The sequence below is a fragment of the Cherax quadricarinatus genome, chromosome 54, assembly GCF_038502225.1.
Source record: "Cherax quadricarinatus isolate ZL_2023a chromosome 54, ASM3850222v1, whole genome shotgun sequence".
NCBI classification, from domain to species: domain Eukaryota; kingdom Metazoa; phylum Arthropoda; class Malacostraca; order Decapoda; family Parastacidae; genus Cherax; species Cherax quadricarinatus.
In genome coordinates this window covers 4,124,433-4,149,005 of record NC_091345.1, presented here as the reverse complement: position 1 = coordinate 4,149,005, position 24,573 = coordinate 4,124,433, and the positions used below count along the sequence as shown (strand labels likewise).

The 24,573-nt window shown below is 40.9% G+C and overlaps 1 protein-coding gene across 2 annotated transcripts in view; it reads left to right on the top strand.

The window, feature by feature from the left end:
* Nucleotides 1-861: 861 nt before the first annotated feature.
* The window catches only part of LOC128699219 (uncharacterized), a 47,337-nt gene continuing 23,625 nt past the window's right edge, over nucleotides 862-24,573 (top strand). For both annotated transcript variants that reach the window (XM_070096539.1, XM_070096538.1), the window contains exons 1-2: nucleotides 862-1,577; nucleotides 19,255-19,417. In XM_070096539.1, the coding sequence (XP_069952640.1) occupies nucleotides 1,359-1,577; nucleotides 19,255-19,417 (382 nt within the window). In that variant the 5' untranslated portion in view covers nucleotides 862-1,358. The remainder of the gene's footprint in view (nucleotides 1,578-19,254; nucleotides 19,418-24,573) is intronic.

Sequence of the window (24,573 nt, the reverse complement as noted above, 5' to 3'; positions counted from 1 at the left end):
AATTTCTTTCAATTTCACTAATCGCTTCTAGCTCCTCCTGTCTCTCCTGGGTCCTGTAAGAGTACTTTAACTTAAGTTCGATACTTTCCACTTCCCTGATCAACGCTTCCTTCCGTGTATCAGATAATCTAGCATTCTTGAGGAGCTCAGTGATTCTTCATCTTCTGTAGAGGGAGCGTCTTTTTCTCTCTAGTTTACTTCTTCTCTTCTTCTGTCTTAGGGGAATATGCCTTGAACATACATTCCTTAGGTAGAAATCACCAAGCAGTAAGATGTTTGGGGATGGAGCTGGAAGGCTTTCCAGACAGCAATCAATTTTCAATAGCTGTTCCTTGAACTGTTGTGAGGTTGCATCTGTTGGCTTATATACAACCACAATGACTAGGTTTGGGTTCTCGATCTTTATTGTTAGAACTTCAACTACATCATTTGTGGTGTTCAGCAAGGCTACCTACTAGAATGGCTGACTGTTGTATGGATACCTTTAATTTAGGATAGTGTATCATGACTCCATGGTAGCAGAGGGTACAGGAAGGCATGATGGTCGCTCAGAAGTACCTCAGTGGTGCAACCCACTCGTGTTACCAACCACCACCACGTCAGACTCTCTAATGAAGATGATACACCTGTTACATATCCATTCTTAATTCATTTCCCATGGTAGTAAAAGGGAAAAGCGTGGGAGGACTCGAGATGGTGATGGAGGGGTGGAGGGGGTATGAGATTTGTAAGAGGTCAAAGCATCTTGGGGGATGATGGTATTGTATGATGTTTAGAGACTAAGGACAGGATGACAAGCGGGGGAGGATGAGGGGGAAGGGATATGTTCTAAGAAGAGTGTGTGGCACGTCAGTCCTCCGTCTGACTCGCACTGAAGTGGGCACGCACTCTGGTACTGCACCGCTCTGGGCACTTCACTACCACGCTGTTGTGCCAGGGCACTTATCCCCGCCACCAGCCAACCCTTGACTCCCACCATCCAGTGTGTGACCGAGGATTTCAGTGCATCATATTTAAAAAAAGCAAGGAAGAAACTAGTTTTTCTGCTTCGGGAATAAGATGGTGGAATACTGTATTCTCATTTAAGACAGTGAAGTAAATTGTAATAAAAAGTATCTTGAACAGGACACAAAAATAATCTCAGTATCAATTTTAACTTAGATATGTCACTATACGGTTGGCTAAAAGCTTTCCCAGACTGCAAATTTTCTTGGTCATTAAACACATGCAAACTTCCTGAGTCTATTAGTACGTAGCTGGAAAACTAATTGAAAATCGTGTGTTTGTGAAAGAAAACGTTATGCATATAGAAAAATCCTTGAGGTATCAGCAGTAAAGCTTCACGTGAACAATTTAGCATGATTCCCACAGCTGCAGCCCTTTCTCCAGCCTATGGCTGGACGCTTGTGTTGCTGGTAGGGTTATGGGATAGTGTGGTGTGTGTGACTGGTAAAGAACAGTGGGTATGGAGTGAAGCCACAAGCCTGGCGCCGCGAGCCCTTCTCAGTACACAGACGCTATCCTACTGCAGTGATCAACCTCTCGGGGAGTGTGTTGTACCTGGGCCTGGAAATATGGTAAGTCCATTTTCTAATGATGGTGGTGCTGTATTTCTTCTTTGTTGAAAATTTCTCCTTACGCGGGTCTTGGTCATATAATGACCCGCTCAGTGATTAAGCAACCACAGTAAGAAATGATAACAGGACGACTTTTCAGTTTGGTCTGTATCAATTTTCACTTGTAATTTGATAATTTATAAGTTACCCCAACTATGGTGAATGATCTGCAGATGTTGAAAGTGGTATAAAATACCGGCAAATTGATGAGTAAGACACATGTGTAATAGTTGGGTATCTTCAGTGTTGTAAATGTTTCACCTACACAGTAGGCTTATTCAGTTAAATACAGAGACAGGAGGAGTAGTAGAGAAGATGATGTAATCAGTCCCTTAACCTCGGAGAAATAGAGAAATAGTATTTGAGGTGGTGATTCCCTCAGCTTGGAGAAGTTACCTCCACGGTCTGGGTGGTTATCGCTGCACATGAGTCTTACTCATCGACCTGGACACGTTACTGTGGTGACAAATGGTATGCTGATACCGATAACTTGTGGAAAAAACATTTATATACCGTTTAAGATATTAGAGGAAACTTTTCGCCACGAGTGACTTATTTAGTCTCATCCAGTGATGACTCTCTGACCTGCCATCCTGAAGTAACTCATCCAGTGATGACTCTCTGACCTGCCATCCTGAAGTAACTCATCCAGTGATGACTCTCTGACCTGCCATCCTGAAGTAACTCATCCAGTGATGACTCTCTGACCTGCCATCCTGAAGTAACTCATCCAGTGATGACTCTCTGACCTGCCATCCTGTAACTCATCCAGTGATGACTCTCTGACCTGCCATCCTGAAGTAACTCATCCAGTGATGACTCTCTGACCTGCCATCCTGAAGTAACTCATCCAGTGATGACTCTCTGACCTGCCATCCTGAAGTAACTCATCCAGTGATGACTCTCTGACCTGCCATCCTGAAGTAACTCATCCAGTGATGACTCTCTGACCTGCCATCCTGAAGTAACTCATCCAGTGATGACTCTCTGACCTGCCATCCTGAAGTAACTCATCCAGTGATGACTCTGACCTGCCATCCTGAAGTAACTCATCCAGTGATGACTCTCTGACCTGCCATCCTGAAGTAACTCATCCAGTGATGACTCTCTGACCTGCCATCCTGAAGTAACTCATCCAGTGATGACTCTCTGACCTGCCATCCTGAAGTAACTCATCCAGTGATGACTCTCTGACCTGCCATCCTGAAGTAACTCATCCAGTGATGACTCTCTGACCTGCCATCCTGAAGTAACTCATCCAGTGATGACTCTCTGACCTGCCATCCTGAAGTAACTCATCCAGTGATGACTCTCTGACCTGCCATCCTGAAGTAACTCATCCAGTGATGACTCTGACCTGCCATCCTGAAGTAACTCATCCAGTGATGACTCTCTGACCTGCCATCCTGAAGTAACTCATCCAGTGATGACTCTGACCTGCCATCCTGAAGTAACTCATCCAGTGATGACTCTCTGACCTGCCATCCTGAAGTAACTCATCCAGTGATGACTCACTGACTCACTGAAACGGATACTCTCCTCTTGCACGAACCTTGAGCCATGCTTCACTTACCCTCCATTTGACACTCACACTCAACTTTTAACTGAACTCACCCTTTACTTGACACTCACACTTCACCTGACACTCATACACTCCGCTTGACACTCACACTAACTCTCCGCATGACACACTAACCCTCCACATGACACACTAACCCTCCAACATGACACACTAACCCTCCAACATGACACACTAACCCTCCAACATGACACACACCCTCCAACATGACACACTAACCCTCCAACATGACACTCACACTAACCCTCCAACATGACACACTAACCCTCCAACATGACACTCACACTAACCCTCCAACATGACACACTAACCCTCCAACATGACACTCACACTAACCCTCCAACATGACACACTAACCCTCCACTTAACACTCACACTAACCCTCCACTTAACACTCACACTAACCCTCCACTTAACACTCACACTAACCCTCCACTTAACATAATATAAAATTGGAAAAAAGTGCGAATTAAAGAATATTATAAATACCTCTAATAAAAAATAATAAATTAGTATAAAAATAAAAAAATATACTGCACTTTATCCTACCTTAGTGTTGATTATTATTATTATTATTATTATTATTATAATCAAAAACGTTAGTGTTGAGCAAGCAGGCAGAAGGCAGAGGAGAGAATTTCTGAGGAAAGGCAGAGAAGGAGTGAAGTCATCCTTGTTAGTCCTGTGATGACTGTCCTACAGGCAGCTTGTAGGATTTTTTTTTTTTTTTTACTTTTTTTAGAGAAGGAATCCAGGGTTGAATGATTCAACTTGAATTTCTGGACCTTCCAAAAATGGGCCATGACAATGTTATTATAATTAGTAAAGCCCGTCTGTACAGCACCAACATCAGGATGATAATCCGTTACAAGTTAGGATAGTTTGTTTTAGCACACAAACACATCCTTGAATGATGTCACTTTCCTCTGAACCAATATTTTCTATTTTATAGGGAAAATAGTTCGTTCTGCAAATTTTCGTTATATAAACCTTTCCCTATAGCATACGACACCGTGTATATATTTACGTACACACACACACACACACACACACATATATATATATATATATATATATATATATATATATATATATATATATATATATATATATATATATATATATATATATATATATAGCATTAGTCAGAGGGCAGAAGAGGGGTTGTTGAGGTGGTTTGGTCATTTAGAGAGAATGGATCAAAGTAGAATGACATGGAAAGCATATAAATCTATAGGGAAAGGAAGGTGGGGTAGGGGTCGTCCTCGAAAGGGTTGGAAAGAGGGGGCAAAGGAGGTTTTGTGGGCAAGGGGCTTGGACTTCCAGCAAGCGTGCATGAGCGTGTTAGATAGGAGTGAATGGAGACGAATGATACTTGGGACCTGACGATCTGTTGGAGTGTGAGCAGGGTAATATTTAGTGAAGGGATTCAGGGAAACCGGTTATTTTCAAATAGTCTGACTTGAGTCCTGGAAATGGGAAGTACAATGCCTGCACTTTAAAGGAGGGGTTTGGGATATTGGCAGTTTGGAGGGATATGTTGTGTATCTTTATACGTATATGCTTCTAAACTGTTGTATTCTGAGCACCTCTGCAAAAACAGTGATAATGTGTGAGTGTGGTGAAAGTGTTGAATGATGATGAAAGTATTTTCTTTTTGGGGATTTTCTTTCTTTTTTGGGTCACCCTGCCTCGGTGGGAGACGGCCGACTTGTTGAAAAAAAAAAAAAAAAAAAATGTATATATATATATATATATGTATATATATATATGTATATATATATGTATATATATATATATATGTATATGTATATATATATATATATATATGTATATATATATATATATATATATATATATATATATATATATATATATATATATATATATATATAGCAGAAGTTTGTGGTTACAGGAAAGTGGGTGCAGGAGGGAAGAGGAGCGATTGGTGGAATGATGATGTGAAGAGAGTAGTAAGGGAGAAAAAGTTAGCATATGAGAAGTTTTTACAAAGTAGAAGTGATGCAAGGAGGGAAGAGTATATGGAGAAAAAGAGAGAGGTTAAGAGAGTGGTGAAGCAATGTAAAAAGAGAGCAAATGAGAGAGTGGGTGAGATGTTATCAACAAATTTTTGTTGAAAATAAGAAAAAGTTTTGGAGTGAGATTAACAAGTTAAGAAAGCCTAGAGAACAAATGGATTTGTCAGTTAAAAATAGGAGAGGAGAGTTATTAAATGGAGAGTTAGAGGTATTGGGAAGATGGAGGGAATATTTTGAGGAATTGTTAAATGTTGATGAAGATAGGGAAGCTGTGATTTCGTGTATAGGGCAAGGAGGAATAACATCTTGTAGGAGTGAGGAAGAGCCAGTTGTGAGTGTGGGGGAAGTTCGTGAGGCAGTAGGTAAAATGAAAGGGGGTAAGGCAGCCGGGATTGATGGGATAAAGATAGAAATGTTAAAAGCAGGTGGGGATATAGTTTTGGAGTGGTTGGTGCAATTATTTAATAAATGTATGGAAGAGGGTAAGGTACCTAGGGATTGGCAGAGAGCATGCATAGTTCCTTTGTATAAAGGCAAAGGGGATAAAAGAGAGTGCAAAAATTATAGGGGGATAAGTCTGTTGAGTGTACCTGGTAAAGTGTATGGTAGAGTTATAATTGAAAGAATTAAGAGTAAGACGGAGAATAGGATAGCAGATGAACAAGGAGGCTTTAGGAAAGGTAGGGGGTGTGTGGACCAGGTGTTTACAGTGAAACATATAAGTGAACAGTATTTAGATAAGGCTAAAGAGGTCTTTGTGGCATTTATGGATTTGGAAAAGGCATATGACAGGGTGGATAGGGGGGCAATGTGGCAGATGTTGCAAGTGTATGGTGTAGGAGGTAGGTTACTGAAAGCAGTGAAGAGTTTTTACGAGGATAGTGAGGCTCAAGTTAGAGTATGTAGGAAAGAGGGAAATTTTTTCCCAGTAAAAGTAGGCCTTAGACAAGGATGTGTGATGTCACCGTGGTTGTTTAATATATTTATAGATGGGGTTGTAAGAGAAGTAAATGCGAGGGTCTTGGCAAGAGGCGTGGAGTTAAAAGATAAAGAATCACACACAAAGTGGGAGTTGTCACAGCTGCTCTTTGCTGATGACACTGTGCTCTTGGGAGATTCTGAAGAGAAGCTGCAGAGATTGGTGGATGAATTTGGTAGGGTGTGCAAAAGAAGAAAATTAAAGGTGAATACAGGAAAGAGTAAGGTTATGAGGATAACAAAAAGATTAGGTGATGAAAGATTGAATATCAGATTGGAGGGAGAGAGTATGGAGGAGGTGAACGTATTCAGATATTTGGGAGTGGACGTGTCAGCGGATGGGTCTATGAAAGATGAGGTGAATCATAGAATTGATGAGGGAAAAAGAGTGAGTGGTGCACTTAGGAGTCTGTGGAGACAAAGAACTTTGTCCTTGGAGGCAAAGAGGGGAATGTATGAGAGTATAGTTTTACCAACGCTCTTATATGGGTGTGAAGCGTGGGTGATGAATGTTGCAGCGAGGAGAAGGCTGGAGGCAGTGGAGATGTCATGTCTGAGGGCAATGTGTGGTGTGAATATAATGCAGAGAATTCGTAGTTTGGAAGTTAGGAGGAGGTGCGGGATTACCAAAACTGTTGTCCAGAGGGCTGAGGAAGGGTTGTTGAGGTGGTTCGGACATGTAGAGAGAATGGAGCGAAACAGAATGACTTCAAGAGTGTATCAGTCTGTAGTGGAAGGAAGGCGGGGTAGGGGTCGGCCTAGGAAGGGTTGGAGGGAGGGGGTAAAGGAGGTTTTGTGTGCGAGGGGCTTGGACTTCCAGCAGGCATGCGTGAGCGTGTTTGATAGGAGTGAATGGAGACAAATGGTTTTTAATACTTGACGTGCTGTTGGAGTGTGAGCAAAGTAACATTTATGAAGGGATTCAGGGAAACCGGCAGGCCGGACTTGAGTCCTGGAGATGGGAAGTACAGTGCCTGCACTCTGAAGGAGGGGTGTTAATGTTGCAGTTTAAAAACTGTAGTGTAAAGCACCCTTCTGGCAAGACAGTGATGGAGTGAATGATGGTGAAAGTTTTTCTTTTTCGGGCCACCCTGCCTTGGTGGGAATCGGCCAGTGTGATAATAATATATATATATATATATATGAATAAACAGAAAATAGACCGGAGGCTCGAACCGTGGACCCGAGATTGACAGGTCCAGCGCTCTACCTCTTCAGCTTCTAATAGGGAGTATTCTTAACTGGTACTTCTGTACATGTTTCCGTCAGAGGCACTAACTATAACCCAAATGAAGCATGTACAGAAGTAGTGTATCCGAATCTTCCCTATTAGAAGCACCCATAGTAGAAGCGGTAGAGTGGAGGACCTGTCAATATGGAACCACGGTTCGGTCTTCCCACCCATCTTTCTGTTTATTCATATATAGGGGCATGTGGTTGTGTGGGTGGGTTAGGGATGCATGATATTCAAAGATATAATAGGAATTACATCATGATTTCGAATGGTCAATGCTTTAGCAGGAAAAATCTAAACGTGAGTGTGCATGTAAAATAAGCACCAGTATATAGTTTCTACTTGATAATTTGTAGATATTATTTGTTTGCAAACCCTTCTACATAAAATACAAGAGAGCAGCTGAACACACATCTTCAAAACCAGGACAGTAGGTGAGACAATAATGCATCACGAGGTAACAGTAACCATTAATGCCTAGGCCGGGAAACCGGGGTAAATCATCCCATATGAAAATCTCACTGAAGGCTCAGTAAATATATAAATAAAACGGCACAAAAATTTATTAAACGAGGCAAATTATAAAAGTTATATCTCTCTTTTGGTTACATCAAGAATCCAGTTACTGAACTCAGAAAGCGGTTCTCGGATTACTTTCCAGATCTTGATTCACATACTGTGAGTTGTGAATCCCTTCAACTATGAAATTGGTGATGTGCCAGAAGAGTCTAAAGGACTGACGGAGGTACCTACTTCTTCAACTTCGCTCCAACAATGAAACACTGAATTTCAGAACAACGCCGATCTGTCCATTTTTTGGATGTCAAGACCTGCAAATTTCGGCTTTCAAAATTGCACATAAGGAAGCGATTAAACACTGCTGCTTTATGCAACTAGATATCGTTGTGAACAAGGATTTTCCACTCTCATTAACTTAAGTTCAGTAATCGGTTGAAACGCCGAGGACAGTATCCAAATTACTATGACATTAAAAAGCCTTAATTTCGATGTATCCAAAACCTGAAGTGAAAATGTTTTCAATGAAATCCTTTAGTTCTCTAATGACTTTTATTAAATTTGTCTGTTACTATTTCTTTATTTCATGCAGTTTATTTTTCATTTTATTATTATGTTAATTTTATGGTTTATTTTTAAAGTTGCCTTTATCGCGTATAATATATACTTTTTCAGCTTGTATGACTATTGAATCCATTTGTATGGAGAATACAAACTATTTTGAATTTAAATGCTCCTTGTGGTTTTCCGGATTCTGTGGACCTTCAAGTCTAGTGGGTGATTTCGCTGTACACAAATTTGTATTAGGGTAATACCCCTAAAAGTTCGCCGACCTATGGATTAATGCATGAAACTCAATCGTCTCCAAAAAGTTCCTGGACATGGCAATGACAGTAGTTTTTAAAGTCGATCCTTCTGGTGAAGGGTCTGCTAGGAGCCTAGTGTGTGTGTCGAATAATTGCACTTACTGGATACACTATCAAATGTCTCTCGGGAACATGCACGGGGACTTCGACATGTGGTGTGCGTGCCTGAGAGATGACTGTACACATGTGCGCGTATCATGAGCGTATTTTACTGTATAATGTTACGCTTGTTGGTAGAGATATCTAACAGTAGTTGGGCAGAGGCATGAGTGGGTGTTGAGCGTAGCCTTGAGTATAGCAGTGATGAGCATAACCTTGAGTGAGATGTATAGTGGTGATGGGCATAACCTTGAATGAATGAGATGTATAGTGGTGATGGGCATAACCTTGAGTGAGATGTATAGTGGTGATGGGCATAACCTTGAATGAATGAGATGTATAGTGGTGATGGGCATAACCTTGAGTGAGATGTATAGTGGTGATGGGCATAACCTTGAGTGAGATGTACAGTGATGGGCATAACCTTGAGTGAGATGTATAGTGGTGATGGGCATAACCTTGAGTGAGATGTATAGTGGCGATGGGCATAACCTTTAGTGAGATGTATAGTGGTGATGGGCATAACCTTGAGTGAGATATATAGTGGTGATGGGCATAACCTTGAGTGAGATGTATAGTGGTGATGGGCATAACCTTGAGTGAGCTTATAGTGGTGATGGGCATAACCTTGAGTGAGATGTACAGTAGTGATGGGCATAACCTTGAGTAAGATGTATAGTGGTGATGGGCATAACCTTGAGTGAGATGTATAGTGGTGATGGGCATAACCTTGAATGAATGAGATGTATAGTGGTGATGGGCATAACCTTGAATGAGATGTATAGTGGTGATGGGCATAACCTTGAGTGAGATGTATAGTGGTGATGGGCATAACCTTGAGTGAGATGTATAGTGGTGATGGGCATAACCTTGAGTGAGATGTATAGTGGTGATGGGCATAACCTTGAGTGAGATGTATAGTGGCGATGGGCATAACCTTTAGTGAGATGTATAGTGGTGATGGGCATAACCTTGAGTGAGATATATAGTGGTGATGGGCATAACCTTGAGTGAGATGTATAGTGGTGATGGGCATAACCTTGACTGAGCTTATAGTGGTGATGGGCATAACCTTGAGTGAGATGTACAGTGGTGATGGGCATAACCTTGAGTGAGATGTACAGTGGTGATGGGAATAACCTTGAGTGAGATGTACAGTGGTGATGGGAATAACCTTGAGTGAGATGTATAGTGGTGATGGGCATAACCTTGAGTGAGATGTACAGTGGTGATGGGAATAACCTTGAGTGAGATGTATAGTGGTGATGGGCATAACCTTGAGTGAGATGTACAGTGGTGATGGGAATAACCTTGAGTGAGATGTATAGTGGTGATGGGCATAACCTTGAGTGAGATGTAATGAGCATAACCTTGAGTGAGATGTACAGTGGTGATGGGAATAACCTTGAGTGAGATGTATAGTGGTGATGGGCATAACCTTGAGTGAGATGTCTAGTGGTGATGGGCATAACCTTGAGTGAGATGTCTAGTGGTGATGGGCATAACCTTGAGTGAGATGTATAGTGGTGATGGGCATAACCTTGAGTGAGATGTATAGTGGTGATGGGCATAACCTTGAGTGAGATGTATAGTGGTGATGGGCATAACCTTGAGTGAGATGTCTAGTGGTGATGGGCATAACCTTGAGTGAGATGTATAGTGGTGATGGGCATAACCTTGAGTGAGATGTATAGTGGTGATGGGCATAACCTTGAGTGAGATGTATAGTGGTGATGGGCATAACCTTGAGTGAGATGTCTAGTGGTGATGGGCATAACCTTGAGTGAGATGTATAGTGGTGATGGGCATAACCTTGAGTGAGATGTCTAGTGGTGATGGGCATAACCTTGAGTGAGATGTATAGTGGTGATTGGTTCACTACTTAACTGGTGGTCTCAGTACCTCACTTATTTATGCACGCTGTTGATGGTCAAGGTGCATAATTGTTGTACACAGTACATCACACTCGGTGCATCAATGGTGGGCTCAGTACATCAATGATGGTTTTAGTACATGACTGATGTATCATTAAACAACTGATGGCCTTGGTACACCACTGATAGTCACAGTATATCGCTGATAATTTCAGAGCATCATTGATGTTCTAAGTACACTATTAATAGTCCAAATGCATTAATAATAGCCCTAATACGTCATTAATAGTCCAAGTGTATCAGTGATAGTACTGGTACATCACTGATAATCCTAGTGTATCAGCGATAGTCCTAGTACATCACTGATAGTCCCAGTACATCATTAATAGTCCAAGCATATTAATGATAGTCCCAGTACATCAATGATAGACTCAGTACATCATTAGTAGTCAAAGAGTGTTAATGATAGTCCCAGTACATCATTAATAGTCCAAGTGTATCACTGATACTCCCAGAACATCGCTGATAGTCCCAGTACATGACTGATAGTCTCAGTACATCATGTGATTATAGTGGTAACACCATAATCACATTATCACTATAGCCATGTAACACCATACCAGCTGTACCACTATACCTTCTGATGCACTGAACTATTATAACAACTCTAATACCATAAATAGTGCACAAACACAGTCAACATTTCTCATACCAAAGCCAATAAATTCGTGAATTCTCTACACTACAGTATAGCCCGTGTTTCTTGCTATGTTCCATGCTATGTACCTGCTATGTTCCATGCTATGTTCACGGCTATGTTCACTGCTATGTTCCATGCTATGTTCCATGCTATGTTCACGGCTATGTTCACTGCTATGTTCCATGCTATGTTCACGGGCTATGTTCACTGCTATGTTCCATGCTATGTTCACGGCTATGTTCACTGCTATGTTCCATGCTATGTTCACGGGCTATGTTCACTGCTATGTTCCATGCTATGTTCCATGCTATGTTCACGGCTATGTTCACTGCTATGTTCCATGCTATGTTCACGGCTATGTTCACTGCTATGTTCCATGCTATGTTCCATGCTATGTTCACGGCTATGTTCACTGCTATATTGCATGCTATGTTTCATGCTATGTTCCCTGATATATTCATGTACTGATAGTACATGACTGATAGCCCAATAAATCATTATGAGAGGTGTACTGAGACTATCAGTCATACACTGGGAGTATCAGCGATGTTCTGAGACTATCATTGATACACTAGAACTATTAATAATGATAATATAATATCTTTATTTACTACAAGTACATGTACAAGGTATACAGTCCTAGCTGACAACAATAACATACTACTATATAGAAAGTCCCTTGTTATGTAGAGCATGTCGGGCAAATTGGGCCAGTGTCCCAGAATGCGACCCACACCTGTCCACTAACACCCAGGTACCCATTTTACTGATGGGGAACATAGACAACAGGTGGAAAGAAACACGTCCAATGTTTCTACTCTGGCTGGGAATCGAACCCAGGCCCTCGCAGTGTGAAACGAGAGCGTTAGCCACCAGGCCACTGTCATTAATACAATTTGACTACTAATGATGTACTGGGTCTATCAGTGATGTACTGGGACTATCATTGATACACTTGTACTATTAATGATGTACTGAGACCATCATTGATGTACTGGGATTATAATTGATTCGCTTGGACTATTAATGATATATTGGGACTATCAGTGATGTACTAGGACTATCGCTGATACGCTTGGACTATTAGTGATGTACCAGGACTATCATTGATGCACTTGGACTATTAGCTATGGTATTACAGGACTTATGGTGCTACAGTGGTGGATCAGGATCTGATCAACCAGGCTATTACTGCTAGCCACACGCAAACCGACGTACGAACCACAGCCCGGCTGGTCATGTTCTGACTTGAGGTGCCTGTTCAGCGCCAAACACTCCAGTATGACAATAATAGTACAGTTACCGACAAAATATTATGTAAAAAAAACACAAATGCAACTAATGGGACATTTTATTTTGGCAACATTTCGCTCTTCGGGAGTTCCTGGAGAGCGAAATGTTGCCACATTAATGTTGTCACAACTAATGTTGTCACATTAGTTGCATCTGTGTCCTTTTACCAAACAACAGTCAAGTATCCCTAACATGCATTATTATTATTATTATTATTATTATTATTATTATTATTATTATTATTATTATTATTAAAAGAATGAAGATAGTAAGAGAGTTATTGGTGGATTATCTGGAGAACAAAGGCTTTATCACGAAGCACCAACACAAATTTAGACATGGATCCATATCAAATTTCAAAACGTTAGACGAGAATTAGACAGAGTGTTTAACGGTTTTTAGCACTCTGGTCCACAGAAGATTGAGTAATGTAAACAGAAGACACAAGTCAGGTGAGCTGAAGACTGGAAGATAGAAACCAGAGAGCCCTAGTATCCCGAAAACATCTTATCAGGTAAAATAGACAGGAAAATACCCCAAGAGTCGATCTTCGACACCTTCAGTATAGGGTGATACACCTTCAGTGTAGGGTGATACACCTTCAGTGTCGGGTGATACACCTTCAGTATAGGGTGATACACCTTCAGTGTAGGGTGATACACCTTCAGTGTAGGGTGATGCACCTTCAGTGTCGGGTGATACACCTTCAGTATAGGGTGATACACCTTCAGTGTAGGGTGATACACCTTCAGTGTAGGGTGATGCACCTTCAGTGTAGGGTGATACACTTTCAGTGTAGGGTGATGCACCTTCAGTGTAGGGTGATACACCTTCAATGTAGGGTGATACACCTTCAGTGTAGGGTGATACACCTTCAGTGTAGGGTGATACACTTTCAGTGTAGGGTGATGCACCTTCAGTGTAGGGTGATACACCTTCAGTGTAGGGTGATGCACCTTCAGTGTAGGGTGATACACCTTCAGTGTAGGGTGATGCACCTTCAGTGTAGGGTGATACACCTTCAGTGTAGGGTGATACACCTTCAGTGTAGGGTGATGCACCTTCAGTGTAGGGTGATACACCTTCAGTGTAGGGTGATACACCTTCAGTGTAGGGTGATACACCTTCAATGTAGGGTGATACACCTCCAGTGTAGGGTGATACACCTTCAGTGTAGGGTGATACACCTTCAGTGTAGGGTGATACACCTTCAGTGTAGGGTGATACACCTCCAGTGTAGGGTGATACACCTTCAGTGTAGGGTGATACACCTTCAGTGTAGGGTGATGCACCTTCAGTGTAGGGTGATACACCTTCAATGTAGGGTGATACACCTTCAGTGTAGGGTGATACACCTTCAATGTAGGGTGATACACCTCCAGTGTAGGGTGATACACCTTCAGTGTAGGGTGATACATCTTCAGTGTAGGGTGATACAAATCCAGTGTAGGGTGATACACCTTCAGTATAGGGTGATACACCTTCAGTGTAGGGTGATACACCTTCAGTGTAGGGTGATACACCTTCAGTGTAGAGTGATACACCTCCAGTGTAGGGTGATACACCTCCAGTGTAGGGTGATACACCTTCAGTATAGGGTGATACACCTTCAGTGTAGGGTGATACACCTTCAGTGTAGGGTGATGCACCTTCAGTGTAGGGTGATACACCTTCAGTGTAGGGTGATATACCTTCAGTGTAGGGTGATACACCTTCAGTGTAGGGTGATACACCTTCAGTCTACGGTGATACACCTTCAGTGTAGGGTGATACACCTTCAGTGTAGGGTGATGCACCTTCAGTGTAGGGTGATATAGCTACAGAATACCCCAGAACAGCGGTAGTGTACTCCAAGACAGCTACAGAATTCTGCAGGATTGGTTCAGAGTACCCTGGACAGCTACATTGTACAGCTGGGTAGAGAGAGTGTACCTCAGTAAAGCTACCTTGTCTACCCCGGACAGTCACAGTGTACCAAAGGACAGCTACAGTATACTTCAGCATAGATATTGTGTCTAGGACACTCTAGGACAGCTACATTACACCCGAGAGCATCTACAGTGAATCCCAGATCAACTACAGTGTACCCATTACAGTGTTTCGTTGTACGACACAACAGTTACAATGTAATGATTAATTAGACAGCTACAGTATAATCCAAGACAACTGTGAAGTTCCATATGATAACTACAGTGTACTCCAGGACAACTAAAATATATTTCTTTTGCATATCAATGTTAGGTGAAATAACACAACCAGCGAGAACGTTTAGAACACAGTTCTACAAGACAAGTAAGCTGATCTAACATCGCTTCCTGAATGTTCTATTAAGTAACTGCTGAAGTTATCTTCTGAAGTCACCACATAACCTTCATAACAAGCAGTGATCCAAGCTAACTCTTGAAGATGCATTATTAGCGTGGAGCCCAAACATAGGCAAGATAAACAAGAAATTGCAGTTTTAAGATGTTTGCCACCAGACTGGTCAGGGAGCTGAGGGTAATGACTGGGCAGACAAGGACTGACTGTCTGGTATGGTAGGGACAAGAACAAGGAACCCCGAAGAAACTAAACAATCAGATAAGCCCAAGGAATGTTGGGAGAAACGTTCAAAGTGTAATGGTTAGAAAATACAGCAGCAGAGACAAACTTACTGAGGTGCAGACTGGGCACAACAGTAGTTAAGACCTTTGTTAATGTACTGAGGTTAATTTACGAGATCAAGAGTTACTGAGATGGTAAGTAGAGATAAGGAGAAGACATAAGGAGAAGACTGTGTCAGATACTCCCCACTTGGGGAGCCCATGCAAGATAGAAGAAGAAGTTACCCTCCAACCGGAGGGCCCAAGAGAGAAGATAGAAGAATGAAGAAGACGAACGACACCCCCGCCCCAGGGGGCCACCGCCGGGTCACCAGCTGGAGAAGACCCGGGCCGGAAGTACCGGCAAACATCTAAGAAGAAGACTGTGTCAGATTCATAATCTAAAGGAAGTGCAGAGAAGAGAGGAGAATGTGTGACGGTGGCGGTAATACTGATAAATAACGGAGACAGTAATGTTGATGAAGGGAGGATGGGAAGGGGAGAGGAGTAGAAGTAACATTGAGGGGAGGGAGGGGTAAGAGGAGTAACAGAGTAACACTGAGGGGAGGGGGTGGGGAAGAAGTGAGAGAGTAACACTGAGGGAAGGGGGAGGGGAAGGGGTGAGAGAGTAACACTGATGGGAGGGGGTGGGGAAGGGATGAAAGAGTAACACTGAGGGGAGGGGGTGGGGGAGGGGGGGATGAGGGAAGGGATGAGACAGTAACACTGAGGGGAGGGGGTGGGGAAGGGATGAGAGAGTAACACTTAGGGGAGGGGGTGGGGAAGGGGAGTGAGAGAGTAACACTGAGGGGATGAGGGGTGAAGGGAGAAGGGATGAGAGAGTAACACTGAGGGAAGGGGGGGTGGGGGAGGGGAAGGGATGAGAGTGTAACACTGAGGGGAGGGGGTGGGAGAGGGACGAAAGAGTAACACTTAGGGGAGGGGGTGGGGGAGGGGAAGGGGAGAGTAACACTGAGGGGATGATGAGAGTAACACTGAGGGGAGGGGGTGGAGGGGATGAGAGAGTAACACTGGGGAAGGGGGTGGGGGGGGGAAGGGATGAAAGAGTAACACTGAGGGGAGGGGTGGGGGAGGGATGAAAGAGTAACACTGAGGGGAGGGGGTGGGGGAGGGGAAGGGATGAGAGAGTAACACTGAGGGGAGGGGGTGGGGAAGGGATGAAAGAGTAACACCATGGGGAGGGTGTGGGGGATGGGAAGGGAGTGAGTAAAACACTGAGGGGGGGAGGGGGAGTAACACTGAGGGGAAGGGAGTGAGTAACACTGAGGGGAGGGGGTGGGGGAGGGGGGGAGGGGAAGGGGTGAGAGCGTAACACTGAGGGGAGGGGGTGGGGAAGGGGTGAGAGAGTAACACTGAGGGGACTGAGGGGATGGGGAAGGGATCAAAGAGTAACACTGAGGGGAGGGGTGGGGAAGGGGTGAGAGAGTAACACTGATAAGGGAAGGGGATGGGGAGGGAGTGGGGGTGGGGAAGGGCTGAGAGAGTAACACTAAGGGGAGAGGGTGAGGAAGGGGTGAGAGAGCAACACTGATGGGAGGGGAAGGGGAAAGGATGAGTAACACATAGGGGAGTGGTGAGGAAGGAGTGAGAGAGTAACACTGAGGGGAGGGGGGGTGGGGAAGGGGTGAGGGAGTAACACTGAAAGGAGGGGGAGGGGAATGGGTGAGAGAGCAACACTGATGGGAGGGGGTAGGGGAAGGGAAGGGGTGGGAGAGTAACACTGAGGAGAGGGGGTGAGGAAGGGGTGAGGGAGTAACACTGAGGGGAGGGGGTGGGGAAGGGGTGAGAGAGTAACACTGATGGGAGGGGGTGGGGAAGGGGAACTGGCGGGAGAGTAACACTGAGGGGAGGGGGTGAGGGAGGGAAAGGGGTGAGAGAGTAACACTGATGGGAGGGGGAGAGGGACGGGGAGGGGGACGGGGAGGGGAAGGGGTGAGAGAGTAACACTGAGGGGGGATGGGGAGGGAAGGGGTGAGAGAGTAACACTGAAGGGAGGGGGGGGGAGGGGGGAGAGAATAACACTGAATGGGGAGGGGATGGGGAGGGGGAGGCGATGGGGAGGGGATGGGGTGGGGGACGTGTAGGAGAAGGGATGAGAGAGTAACGCTGAGGAGAGGGGAAGGGGCGAGAGAGTAACACTGAGGGGAGAGGATCGGGGAGGGGTGAGAGAGTAACACTGAGGGGAGGGGGGAGTTGAGGGGAAGGGGAGGCGTAACTCAGCAGTTACATTCTTTATCATCTTGTCTTTTGTTTATTTACTTATGACATTCACACGAGGAAAGAGTTTCCGCTGTTTACACGCTGTGAGACAGCTGTTGTGGTGGGCGTGCAGGGAGAATAGAGGGCGTGGAGGAGACGTGGAGGGGTGGAAGAGGCGTGTAGAGGTGGAGGAGGAGGCGTGGAGAGGGTGTAGAGAATATTTAGAGTGCAGTGGATTGTGTGGAATCGAGTGTGCGAGTTGTGGCGTCTGTGGTGGGTGAGTAGTGGTGATTCTGGTGGGTGAGTAGTGGTGATTCTGGTGGGTGAGTATTGGTGTCTGAGGTGGGTGAGTAGCAGTTAGGTACTACCGTCCTGCCAAGTGAGTGTTCGACGGAAGCTTGTAATTGTTTTACAAGATGGTGGGATTGCTATTGTCTTTTTTCTGTCTCATAAACATGCAAGATTTCAGGTACGTCTTGCAACTTCCACTCACACTTAGGTGACACTAGACATACATGTACAACTATACACATACACACCGCTCTAGGGTTTCCTCTCTTTTCTTACTAGATCTTGTTCTTGTTTATTTCCTCTTATCTCCATGGGGAAGTGGAACAGAATTCTTCCTCCGTAAGCCATGCGTGTCGTAAGAGGCGACTAAAAACTTTCGTTTTTTTTTTTAGGTCACCCTTCCTCGGTGGGATATGGCCAATTTGTTTTTACTTATTGACGTGTTGCACATTCCAGGGCGAAAGTATCAGCATATATTAAAAACACTTACTTCATTCTTTGTTTAATTATAATTATTCATCAACTGGAACGCGGATGATCGTATTTCTTCTGTTTTTTGCTCCTGAGATTCCTTATTTTTATATTCCTAATGCACTGCATTCGAACTTTGTATAACCTCTGTTATGATTGTTGTTTAGCTTTCACTTTATTATTATTTCTCTTTACCTGAATGTTTCTGTAAAATCTGGTACATAATAGAATAAACAGTACGGGAGTGGAACGCATACTTACAGGTTTGATGGAAGCAGCCAGTCAAGTGATTCTCCATTGGTTGGAGATTCACACATCACCTCCCATCGGGTGAAAAGAGGAAGGGGGTTGGGGTAGCGAGAGGTAGACACTCCACCTGCCTTAACTAGCAGACTGCTAACAAACATCCATCATCGTACATTCATAATTTCCCTACTCCTATACTAAACTTTTCCCTCACATTACTTGTAATGTTGTCTTCTTCATAGTATCTTCTGTATCTCCTCAGATTTACAAGTGCTATATAATTACCGATGAGTCTCGAGAGTCTTTCTACTCCCGGAGCCCGGCCATGGGCCAGGCTCGTCTGGTGCTAGCCTGGTCAACCAGGCTGTTGTTGCTGGAGGCCCGCTGCCCCACATATTCATCACAGCCATCTTCCTGTTTTAGTAATTTTTATTCTCTTGCATTAGTCTCTTCCTCTTAAACCAGACAGTTTGAAATAAGTTTGTTTCCAATTGTTTGTTTCCAATTGTCTGACTGACGCCACTGCTGCTTAAATCACTTGTATTTTTTTCCAGGACTTCCATTGTCATCTCGGATGCAAGATTTTAGTCATATTACATTACATTCCTGTTAATACAAATATATACTATTAAATGAGTGTACTTCACCAGGGTTGGGAAGCAGCTCACAGTCATTGCCGGAGTGAGGGAGGTTTCCTGGCCTCCCGTGACCACTACCCGTTGTTAAGACAAGTGTGGCCCTATCCCACCAACCTCACCTGGACCTCCTTAACCCAGTATAATGGTCACTACCAGTGGCTCTCCAGTTGCCCAGGTGAGACTAAAGATAAATCTTCAGCTGTTTCCTGCCTCTCGCTTCTCTTCGGCCTTCCGGTCTCTTCAGTAGCACGGATCCGGCTTTGCAGTTATACTTGAATAGAGTTACCGAAGGCTCAAGCATGCAATTTACTCTACTGTCTCCACTAACTCTCTTCTCTAATTAGATGATCTCTTCTTGTGTATTTTCCTACAACTATATTTGCATTCTGCACCAAAATAAACATCTTAATGCAGTCTTTTAATCCTGGGAAAACACCCTCGGTAATGCAAACCGTGGAAATATTGCTTTATCTCCCCTTTAGTTTTATCTATATAAACTACCCTAACAAAACTCGGTGACTTAAATCTCGGTGCTTTACATCTACATAATATTTATATACGGCTTTAAGTCGGCATTTTATATAAAGCTTACACAAGAAAATTTACGTCAATCTATACCTCCGTTTTCATTACATTTCTTTTAAACAGAGTTTTCTTATTGTGAAACACATCCTACTAATTGTAAGACTTTGTTTCTGTCCTTCAGATTAAAAAATGTTACAGACAAGACTTGAACGATCGCTGTAGTTTATTGATACACTTTTGTTATTTAAACGGTTATTTTTTCCAAGCACAAAGGTACTGAAATTATTTTTGGGTGGTATCGCCCCTTAATGAAGCTATTTCTCATCTCCACGACCCTCACCCTCCTTCCTTCATATGTAAAAAAACATAGTTTTTATTCTAAATTTTATTATTTTTTAACTAGAATATCCTATACGAGAAACAAATAATGACTTACAATGATATATTAAGGCCATTCACTATTTTTGCTCTGGGTTCGTCCCCCCATCTTCATGAAAATTAAGTACTGTCCCCTTGGATCAACCTTCCTGTTAGGAACCACAGTTCTTGCACTACTGGAAGAAGAATTATTATTCATATTTTAGAAATATTCAAGTGATGATAATTGCAATGATTAGCTCAATATGCTTTTCCCTCAACTTGTTGATTTCCCGGATGTTTATGTCTTACACTGTTTTATGTCTTACTCTGTTTTATGTCTTACACTGTTTTATGTCTTACTCTGTTTTATGTCTTACACTGTTTTATGTCTTACACTGTTTTATGTCTTACACTGTTTTATGTCTTACACTGTTTTATGTCTTACACTGTTTTATGTCTTACACTGTTTTATGTCTTACACTGTTTTATGTCTTACACTGTTTTATGTCTTACTCTGTTTTATGTCTTACACTGTTTTATGTCTTACACTGTTTTATGTCTTACACTGTTTTATGTCTTACTCTGTTTTATGTCTTACTCTGTTTTATGTCTTACACTGTTTTATGTCTTACACTGTTTTATGTCTTACACTGTTTTATGTCTTACACTGTTTTATGTCTTACACTGTTTTATGTCTTACACTGTTTTATGTCTTACACTGTTTTATGTCTTACACTGTTTTATGTCTTACACTGTTTTATGTCTTACTCTGTTTTATGTCTTACACTGTTTTATGTCTTACTCTGTTTTATGTCTTACGCTGTTTTATGTCTTACACTGTTTTATGTCTTACACTGTTTTATGTCTTACACTGTTTTATGTCTTACACTGTTTTATGTCTTACACTGTTTTATGTCTTACTCTGTTTTATGTCTTACACTGTTTTATGTCTTAAACTGTTTTATGTCTTACTCTGTTTTATGTCTTACACTGTTTTATGTCTTAAACTGTTTTATGTCTTACACTGTTTTATGTCTTACACTGTTTCATGTCTTACTCTGTTTTATGTCTTACACTGTTTTATGTCTTACACTGTTTTATGTCTTACACTGTTTTATGTCTTACTCTGTTTTATGTCTTACACTGTTTTATGTCTTAAACTGTTTTATGTCTTACACTGTTTTATGTCTTACACTGTTTCATGTCTTACTCTGTTTTATGTCTTACACTGTTTTATGTCTTACACTGTTTTATGTCTTACTCTGTTTTATGTCTTACACTGTTTTATGTCTTACACTGTTTTATGTCTTACACTGTTTTATGTCTTACACTGTTTTATGTCTTACACTGTTTTATGTCTTACACTGTTTTATGTCTTACACTGTTTTATGTCTTACACTGTTTTATGTCTTACTCTGTTTTATGTCTTACACTGTTTTATGTCTTACTCTGTTTTATGTCTTACACTGTTTTATGTCTTACACTGTTTTATGTCTTACTCTGTTTTATGTCTTACACTGTTTTATGTCTTACACTGTTTTATGTCTTACACTGTTTTATGTCTTACACTGTTTTATGTCTTACACTGTTTTATGTCTTACACTGTTTTATGTCTTACACTGTTTTATGTCTTACTCTGTTTTATGTCTTACTCTGTTTTATGTCTTACACTGTTTTATGTCTTACACTGTTTTATGTCTTACACTGTTTTATGTCTTACACTGTTTTATGTCTTACACTGTTTTATGTCTTACACTGTTTTATGTCTTACACTGTTTTATGTCTTACACTGTTTTATGTCTTACACTGTTTTATGTCTTACTCTGTTTTATGTCTTACACTGTTTTATGTCTTACTCTGTTTTATGTCTTACACTGTTTTATGTCTTACACTGTTTTATGTCTTACACTGTTTTATGCCTTACACTGTTTTATGTCTTACACTGTTTTATGTCTTACACAGTTTTATGTCTTACTCTGTTTTATGTCTTACACTGTTTTATGTCTTACACTGTTTTATGTCTTACACTGTTTTATGTCTTACACTGTTTTATGTCTTACTCTGTTTAATATCTTAGACTGTTTTATGTCTTACACTGTTTTATGTCTCACACTGTTTTATGTCTTACACTGTTTTATGTCTTACACTGTTTTATGTCTTACACTGTTTTATGTCTTACTATGTTTTATGTCTTACACTGTTTTATGTCTTACACTGTTTTATGTCTTACTCTGTTTTATGTCTTACACTGTTTTATGTCTTACACTGTTTTATGTCTTACACTGTTTTATGTCTTACTCTGTTTTATGTCTTACACTGTTTTATGTCTTTCACTGTTTTATGTCTTACTCTGTTTTATGTCTTACACTGTTTTATGTCTTACACTGTTTTATGTCTTAAACTGTTTTATGTCTTACACTGTTTTATGTCTTACACTGTTTTATGTCTTACACTGTTTTATGTCTTACACTGTTTTATAACTTACACTGTTTTATGTCTTACACTGTTTTATAACTTACACTGTTTTATGTCTTACACTGTTTTATAACTTACACTGTTTTATGTCTTACACTGTTTTATAACTTACACTGTTTTATAACTTACACTGTTTTATGTCTTACACTGTTTTATAACTTACACTGTTTTATGTCTTACACTGTTTTATAACTTACACTGTTTTATGTCTTACACTGTTTTATAACTTACACTGTTTTATAACTTACACTGTTTTATGTCTTACACTGTTTTATGTCTTACACTGTTTTATGTCTTACACTGTTTTATGTCTTACACTGTTTTATAACTTACACTGTTTTATAACTTACACTGTTTTATAACTTACACTGTTTTATGTCTTACACTGTTTTATGTCTTACACTGTTTTATGTCTTACACTGTTTTATGTCTTACACTGTTTTATAGCTTACACTGTTTTATAACTTACACTGTTTTATGTCTTACACTGTTTTATGTCTTACACTGTTTTATGTCTTACACTGTTTTATGTCTTACACTGTTTTATAACTTACACTGTTTTATGTCTTACACTGTTTTATAACTTACACTGTTTTATAACTTACACTGTTTTATGTCTTACACTGTTTTATGTCTTACACTCTTTTATGTCTTACACTGTTTTATGTCTTACACTGTTTTATGTCTTACTCTGTTTTATGTCTTACACTGTTTTATGTCTTACTCTGTTTTATGTCTTACACTGTTTTATGTCTTACACTGTTTTATGTCTTACACTGTTTTATGTCTTACACTGTTTTATGTCTTACACTGTTTTATGTCTTACTCTGTTTTATGTCTTACCCTGTTTTATGTCTTACACTGTTTTATGTCTTACACTGTTTTATGTCTTACACTGTTTTATGTCTTACACTGTTTTATGTCTTACACTGTTTTATGTCTTACACTGTTTTATGTCTTACACTGTTTTATGTCTTACACTGTTTTATGTCTTACACTGTTTTATGTCTTACACTGTTTTATGTCTTACACTTACACTGTTTTATGTCTTACACTGTTTTATGTCTTACACTGTTTTATGTCTTACACTTACACTGTTTTATGTCTTACACTGTTTTATGTCTTACACTGTTTTATGTCTTACACTGTTTTATGTCTTACACTGTTTTATGTCTTACACTGTTTTATGTCTTACACTGTTTTATGTCTTACACTGTTTTATGTCTTACACTGTTTTATGTCTTACACTGTTTTATGTCTTACACTGTTTTATGTCTTACACTGTTTTATGTCTTACTCTGTTTTATGTCTTACACTGTTTTATGTCTTACACTGTTTTATGTCTTACACTGTCTTACACTGTTTTATGTCTTACACTGTTTTATGTCTTACACTGTTTTATGTCTTACACTGTTTTATGTCTTACTCTGTTTTATGTCTTACACTGTTTTATGTCTTACTCTGTTTTATGTCTTACACTGTTTTATGTCTTACACTGTTTTATGTCTTACACTGTTTTATGTCTTACTCTGTTTTATGTCTTACTCTGTTTTATGTCTTACACTGTTTTATGTCTTACACTGTTTTATGTCTTACACTGTTTTATGTCTTACACTGTTTTATGCCTTACTCTGTTTTATGTCTTACACTGTTTTATGCCTTACTCTGTTTTATGCCTTACTCTGTTTTATGTCTTACTCTGTTTTATGTCTTACACTGTTTTATGTCTTACACTGTTTTATGTCTTACACTGTTTTATGTCTTACACTGTTTTATGTCTTACACTGTTTTATGTCTTACACTGTTTTATGTCTTACACTGTTTTATGTCTTACTCTGTTTTATGTCTTACACTGTTTTATGTCTTACACTGTTTTATGTCTTACACTGTTTTATGTCTTACACTGTTTTATGTCTTACACTGTTTTACTTACTGTTTTATGTCTTACACTGTTTTATGTCTTACACTGTT